We start from the raw sequence: 7,637 nt of genomic DNA, 5'->3' as shown, positions 1-7,637 counted from the left end.
ATCAGTTGTACTCTTCGAAATTCTTCATTCCGAAGGGCCCTTTGAAGTGCCCAGTTTTGAGCACTTCGGTTTGGAACGACCCTTCAATATGGTGGCCATGATTGTTTTCACTCCGAAGTGCCCTTCGGAGGGAGATATATCCCATTTGGAACGCACTGCATGTCTGTCAGCCACCACCGAAGACCATTTTTGACCCAGGAAAAACCCTGATGTCAGATCTGCTTCGTGTGCAGCAGCGGCAGATCTTAAAGTGTGATTAATGTTAATCAAAGAACAAAGGTAAGAGAATTAATCACTGCTCTTGACTAAAGAATTTTACTGATATACTTTATATTTATTTGGTTCCACAGTTTCCATGGTTTGATTTTCAGTTTTTATATAAACTTTGTGTAAGTTAGCCTATTTGTTATAAATTAGGCCTAGCATGGTGTATTCTTATTCATTCTGTTAATAAATGTTCTATGTTTAATATAAGCAAGTTTGTCATTGTACTGTTTTGTTGTTGTGTTTTTCAGTAAGAATAATAACCCAACATTCAAGCAATTGCTGCTAATTTGAAAGAGAAAGTAAAACGCACGGCCGCACACGGCCACAGTAGCATTCATAAGCGATTTTCTCTCTCTCCCGGAAACCATCTCTTCTACCACAAACACTAAATGACTAAAAATTTTGTTCAACTTTAGTGTTAGGAGAGTGTTGTTTGCCGCACTCACGGGAGGATTTCATGCACTTTCTTAAAATGGATGGAATAATGGGACTTTTTCATTCTGTGATTTTGGTTATTGCGCTTGGTAAGTTGACTTGTTTAAGAAACTCCTGTTACCATTAAATTTAAAAATAGAGGTTTGGTTTAATCTGTGATTAAAAGTAATTTGTATTTAATTAGTAAAATATATAGTTTTCTGTCCTATTATAAACACATTCATTTTGTGGTAGATTAGTATTGTGTGATTTAAAATGAGCTTGTTGTGTTTTAGATTGTCCTTAAATTTTATCAAATTCCACTGTGCAGTAAGAACAGAAGTTTTTTTTTCCTTATCAGTTTATTATATTCTAACAATTACTTCCTCGTTATACATGGCTCAGTCATGAGAAGAACGCAGCCATAAAATAAGATTATACACTGTAAAAAAAACTCGTAAAAAATTATAAATGACTGGCAGCTACGACTGCCAAACAAAAAACGTAAAATTAAAGTAAATATCTTAATTAAAATAAAGTGCAGACACAATAATTTTACAGAAATTCATTACAAGTTTTAGTGAAAAACAATGTTATTTTACAGATTTTTCCTTGTTTAAATTAAGATATTTTACTTTAATTTTACTTTTGTTTGGCAGCCGTCATTTGACCGTTTATTTTTTTATTTTTTTATTGTTTACAGTGTAAAGCTGTTATTTAACAGATTTTTCATAGATTATTATGATCAAACACCTTCAATAAAGTGACAATACTAAGAATTCTACAGAGAAACACCATTATTTTACAGACTACCATAAAAAAAAAATAATAATAATAAATAAATAAATAAATAAAAACTTCAGTAAAGTGTTAAAGCATGCTCAAGATTCTAAATTAACAGTTTTTTTGGAAGACAAACTACAACTTCTGTACAAAACAGAAAATGTAATCATTCAGTTTTGAAGAAATACAGTACAAATCTTAAATGAAATACATGTAACATATAAAATACTGCACCAGTTAACAGTAGGACAGTTTAATCAAAATTTAATAAAAAAATAAATTTAATATTCTCAACTTCAAACCCGAAATACAAAACTGATACATCTAACAAGATTGTCACTGTTTCATACCACTATTGATTCCAAAATGGTTTCATTATTCAGATGTAAATGTATGTAAACAAATAAACAAAACAGAGCCACCAGGAGGAATTGAAAAAAATATAAATTGCATTTCTATCTATGCATTTCTATTACCTGCCCCAGAGCAGGTTATGTTTCAGGGTTAGTTTGCTTAAGAGGTTATAGATGCATGTTATATAATTAATATAGTTATATTAATGTAACTAAATTTGTTATATAGTTACAGTATATATATATATATATATATATATACACAAATCCGATTCCAAAAAAGTTGGGACACTGTACAAATTGTGAATAAAACGCAAGGCAAGGCAAGGCAATTTTATTTGTATAGTACATTTCATACACAATGGTAATTCAAAGTGCTTTACATAAGGAATAGAAATAACATTAAAAACAGAGAATTTTGCTATCTGTATGGTTGAGCTAGGAAGTCTTAGGGAGTTTTTTGTTGTTGTTGTTGTTGTTGTTGTTGTTGTTGTCCGTCAGAGCAGATCTGAATGGATCTTCCTCACACGACAGGTCTGCTACCTGTTAAGGCACTTCAAACTGATAAACAAATTTTCAATCTCCCCTTTTGCCAAGACACCTCAAACTGCACCACACAGCCCTAATCCCCCTTCCGGAGATATCTTATCTATGCAACGCAGTTCAAATTTCCCCTTTGGAAAGTGTCCTGACTGTAATCCAGAGATATCTTAACCATGCACCACAGCTCAAATTTCCCCATGGTTTGTCCCCTTATCCAAATTTACCAAATTTTAACCTAATCACAAATGCTTTCTTCCTAATTCTCCCAGCTATTTCAACCAGACAGCAATATTTAAAATGCATTAAAAGTCAGAATAACAAGATGATACATAAAAGATATAAAATACATTAAAAATGAAATAAAAACAGGAAAAGGAATTAAAAGAATAAAAAGATAGTACGTATAAAATAAAATGCAAACAGTTCGGACATAGCACAGTGCTCAATCAGCAAATGCATAGATAAAAAGATGTGTTTTGAGTCTGGATTTGAATGTGGCTACTGTAGGAGCACACCTGATCTCTTCTGGAAGCTGGTTCCAGCTGTGGCTGGCATAACAGCTAAAAGCAGACTCTCCCTGCTTTGAGTGAACCCTTGGTATTTCTAAATGACTTGATCCTGATGATCTGAGTGATCTGTTAGGTTTATATTCTATGAGCATGTCTGCAATGTATTGAGGTCCTAGACCATTGAGTGATTTATAAACAAGTAACAGTACTTTAAAATCAATTCTAAATGCAACTGGAAGCCAGTGCAAGGACCTGAGGACTGGTGTGATGTGTTCATGTTTTCTGGTTCTGCTCAGTATCCTGGCAGCAGCATTCTGTACGAAAAACAGAATGCAATGATGTGGAAGTTTCAAATTTCGATATTTTATTCAGAATACAACATAGATGACATATCAAATATTTAAACTGAGAAAATGTATCATTTTAAGGGAAAAATAAGTTGATTTTAAATTTCATGACATCAACACATCTCAAAAAAGTTGGGACAAGGCCATGTTTACCACTGTGTGGCATCCCCTCTTCTTTTTATAACAGTCTGCAAACGCAGAACCCATTGCTCAAGTTTAGGAATAGGAATGTTGTCCCATTCTTGTCTAATACAAGCTTCTAGTTGCTCAACTGTCTTAGGTCTTCTTTGTCACATCTTCCTCTTTATGATGCTATGAGAGCAATGACTTAATTTTTTATTATAGTTCCTCCTCATTTAAATTTTTTGAGGCAGTCGTGGCCTAATGGTTAGAGAGTCGAACTTCATTTTCATTTTCATCTTCCTTTTCAGTTGGATTCATATCTAAATATTATGAAATCACAATTATAACAATAAAAGTTACTTTTTGTCAAAGTTTTTTTTTTTTTGTACTGAAAAAAAAAACGTTTTTTGATATTGTTACATTATGATGAGACCTCACTTAGGAAATGGACAAAATTCATCCTCAAAATCAACATTGAAAAACGTATTTTTTCAGTACAAAAAAAAAAAAAAAAAAGCTAAATTTGACAAAAAGTAATTTTTATTGTCATAATTGTAATTTCATAATTATTCAATTTCAACTGTTGGATGTAAAGAGCTTAGCAGAATGACACAGAACAGAAGATATTGTTGAATAAAGTCATTATTTTTGTTTTGTTTTTGCACACAAAAAGTATTCTCGTCTCTTCATAACATTAAGGTTGAATCACTGCAGTCACGTGACTGTTTTAACAATGTCTTTAGTAGCTTTCTGGACCTTGAAAGTGTTTGTTAAGTTGCTGTCTGAGAAGCCAGACAGCTATCAGATTTCATGAAAAATATCTTTATTTGTGTTCTGAAGATGAACAAAGGGTGTGGAACTACATGAGGATGAGTATGACAGAATTTTCCTTTTTTGGGTGAACTAACCCTTTTAGAGCAACAATTCATTGTGTTTGGTCTCTCTCTTCTGTCCCTCTCAACTGATTTACAGCAAAGAAGGCACAAAGGATTCTGAAATTAAGAAAACAGAGAGAGAGAGAAAAAAAAAAAATCAATACACAGCAAATATTTTAAAAATAAAAGTTATTAGTATTTGCATCCACATTATTCATTTCATATTCGTTTTATAATGAAACAAACAGGGAATTTTGAAACAGTGCTGAAATGGTGACTAACCAAATCAGATCAAACACATTAAAGCATCCTGCATGACCTTACAAGTTCTGGGCCAGTATGTATAAAACTTCTCAGAAATACTCTTAAGAACAGTCTTAAGTGTCTAAAAACTCCTAGTAAAGAGTAGGAGTTTTCTAAGAGTAGGAGACTTTTATAAAGAAGCTAAAAGCAACTTTTAGTAAAGTATAAGACAGATTCTTAAGTGCTGATTTAAGTGTTGTGAATTAAGGACTACAATGATGTCAACACAACACAACACTGTTACAGAGTAGTGGCCAAATGTGATGTCCAGCCATATGAAAATTGACATCTTCAACCTTAATTCAAATATTTTTAAAAATGTGTTAAAAGATCTAAGCACATTGACTAGCTGTGCTTGGAGTCAATTGTTTCATGTGTGATAATGAAATGAAATTTCAAATTATTTCAAATTATTTTTGGCCAGGCTGAAATTTTGAACACATGCAACAACAAGAGAGAACCAATGAAATAGGGGTGTGACGAGATCTCGTGGCACGAGATCTCGCGAGACTAAACTGTGACGAGATTTCTCGTCGAGGCGAAAAGTAGTCTCGTGATGTTGCCATGACAGAGTGTTAGGATGATTAGGAAAGAATATGCCACCGCTACGTTTACATTATGCCTCCACTGTCGTTTTGTTTTGTATTTAAATAAAAAAAAAACATTTAATTCAGTTGGATAACGGTCGCCGCCGCTCCATATTTACAGAGTACGCGCGACCGTTTAAAAGTGAAAGTAAACGCGCGCGCGCGCATTCAAACGTGATTTCAATACCCCACATTTTGAAAGCGGCTCACTGATGAATACAGATATCTCTCAATATGAAAGCTATTTTAGGCTGGGCAGTGTAGTTGTAACCATCTCTCAGCTCTGTATCAAAGAAAAATTTGGTCTTATTTGATCTTTGAATATTGAGAGAGTGCGATTATGGTTGCACTTATTGTAAAGTGTTACCATAAAAATGAATAACAGTTTTCTCTTCTTATTATTTACTAGTACAAACAATAAGGTTTCATTTGTTAACATTAGTTAATGCACTGTGAACTATCATGAACTAACAATGAATGACTATTTTTATCAACTAACAAAGATTAATAAATACTGTAGCAAATATATTGCTCGTTGTTAGTTGATGTTGGTTAATACATTAATGTTAATAAATGAGACCTTATTGTAAAGTGTTACCATTTTTATTTATACTGTTTTTATTTCTGTGATCAGATTGTGGAGAGGAGTTCAGTTAGGAGGTCAAAAGCTGTAGAAGCTCATAAATCATGTACAGTAATGTCTGAAGAGACTGAAATCATACAGGAGGGAAGTCAGTCAGTTGAGTTAGTGGCAAAACCTTTTACATTACTTGAGTATTGTTGTCTTTTACTGCATATGATAATTCAGTCTCAGAAAGTAGAACTGAAATGACATTCATTACAAAATGATTAGTTAAAACATTTCAAATACACCTGCAGAATATTTTTTCTAGTCATGTATTTCGCCATCTTGTCTCGTCTCGTGAACTCAATCTCGAGTCTCGTCTCGTCTCGTGAGATACTGGTCTCGTCACACCCCTACAATGAAATATTAAAACTGATTATGTTGTAGTCAATGTCATATTTTAAAACATTTAAATAATATAAAAATAAAAATATTTTCCTCATATTTTGATGGTTTAAGCAAAGTTGTTTGTGATTAACAAGAAACTCTTGTTTTTACTTACTCTTGAGTACTCTTGTGTACTGTACGTTAATTTTTTGTGCTTCCTTGTCGTTCGTTCATTAACTGCGCATTTTGTTTCATGTCAGCTGTGATAAGCAGACATCCACTCTCATCACATGTGTAACAGAGGCCAGACTCAGAGTTTTGCAGGTAAACTACTGCACACTGATGACTTCAGATATCAACAGTGTTCAACAACGAATTTGAGAAATCGCATACAGCACCTAAATGTATTAAAATGCATTAAACATCAATTATTGTTTAAGTAATATTTATTACATTTATTTAAAGTTATTATATTTCTTATTAGGTCAGTTACAAAAAGAACTGACAATCAAGTTTATATCATTGCATCAACTCCATGTCATCATATAACTCCAATATATCATATCTTCATTGGAAAGCGTGTCTCCTCTTCTCTGCTGCCATCTTGTTACTCTTAACAAGGTTAAGACACCTCTCCAGCACTCCTAAATAATTTAGGAGCCAAGACCTAGTTTTGACACTTAAGAACCTTTATGAATCACACACTTATTCTTAAGAATAAGAGTAAAATTACGTCATTCTTAGAATTTTGACACACTTAAGACTAAAATTTTACTCTGAGCAGCTTTATACATATGGGCCCTGGTCTCCATTTCCTCACATTAAAGGCCTGCCCTGTTCACACCGGGACGAATATTGCGCGCGATTTTCGCCGACGTTTAACGCCTCGTGACTAAACAACGGGCGCCAATGTGAGTGTGCACACCGACGCGAAAAACGCGAGGCATAAAAGCGTCATTTTTTTTTTAAAAAACGCCTCTGGTTTGTTTTTTTGGTTTGACGCGCCGCGTTAAAAACTGGCCGACCAATGAGATTGGTGCTTTTGTTCACGTGCCTGGAGTTGCTGAAGTTACAGTAAAACACGACTTGGTGGCGCTCAAGCACAAAACAGTCTTGCCGAGCACACAAGACGACGAAGAGAAAGTAAGTAGACGAGGAAGACCCCTACAAACTATCCCTGCGTCTCAAACAGCTCCCTAGGTCATGTATCAGTATACCATTTAAATGAATGTCGCCGACTCCCTGATCAGTGCCCTAACTACTGAACTAGGGAGCTGATTGAGACGCACGCTAATGGGTGCTCTGCCACTTCTTGGCCATACCAATAGATGTGTATTATTTCTGTATTTTTGCTGTTTTTTTCTTTTACATTCAAGAAATATAGTTGAGAATGTCTATTTCATAAATGTTTATTTGCACTACTGTTTCTGACTACCATCTCTCATATATATGCCATTTAATATCTGCATTTTTATCTTCTTTAACTTTATTAATATCATAAATATGTTTATTTGCACTACCGTTAAGCACAAGCGCCACATACTATCAGGGAGTGAATTTGCACGTTCACTCTGCTTTGCC

At 33.8% G+C, this 7,637-nt stretch overlaps 1 protein-coding gene across 1 annotated transcript in view; it reads left to right on the top strand.

Annotated features, from left to right (window-relative positions):
- Positions 1 to 590: 590 nt before the first annotated feature.
- The window catches only part of LOC125269760 (prostaglandin F2 receptor negative regulator-like), a 49,723-nt gene continuing 42,676 nt past the window's right edge, over positions 591 to 7,637 (top strand). Inside the window, exon 1 of the mRNA XM_048192723.1 lies at positions 591 to 791. Coding sequence (XP_048048680.1) covers positions 725 to 791 — 67 coding nt within the window. The 5' untranslated portion in view covers positions 591 to 724. The remainder of the gene's footprint in view (positions 792 to 7,637) is intronic.

Source organism: Megalobrama amblycephala, linkage group LG6 (assembly GCF_018812025.1).
Source record: "Megalobrama amblycephala isolate DHTTF-2021 linkage group LG6, ASM1881202v1, whole genome shotgun sequence".
Classification (NCBI taxonomy): domain Eukaryota; kingdom Metazoa; phylum Chordata; class Actinopteri; order Cypriniformes; family Xenocyprididae; genus Megalobrama; species Megalobrama amblycephala.
This window is presented reverse-complemented; position numbering and strand designations above follow the sequence as displayed.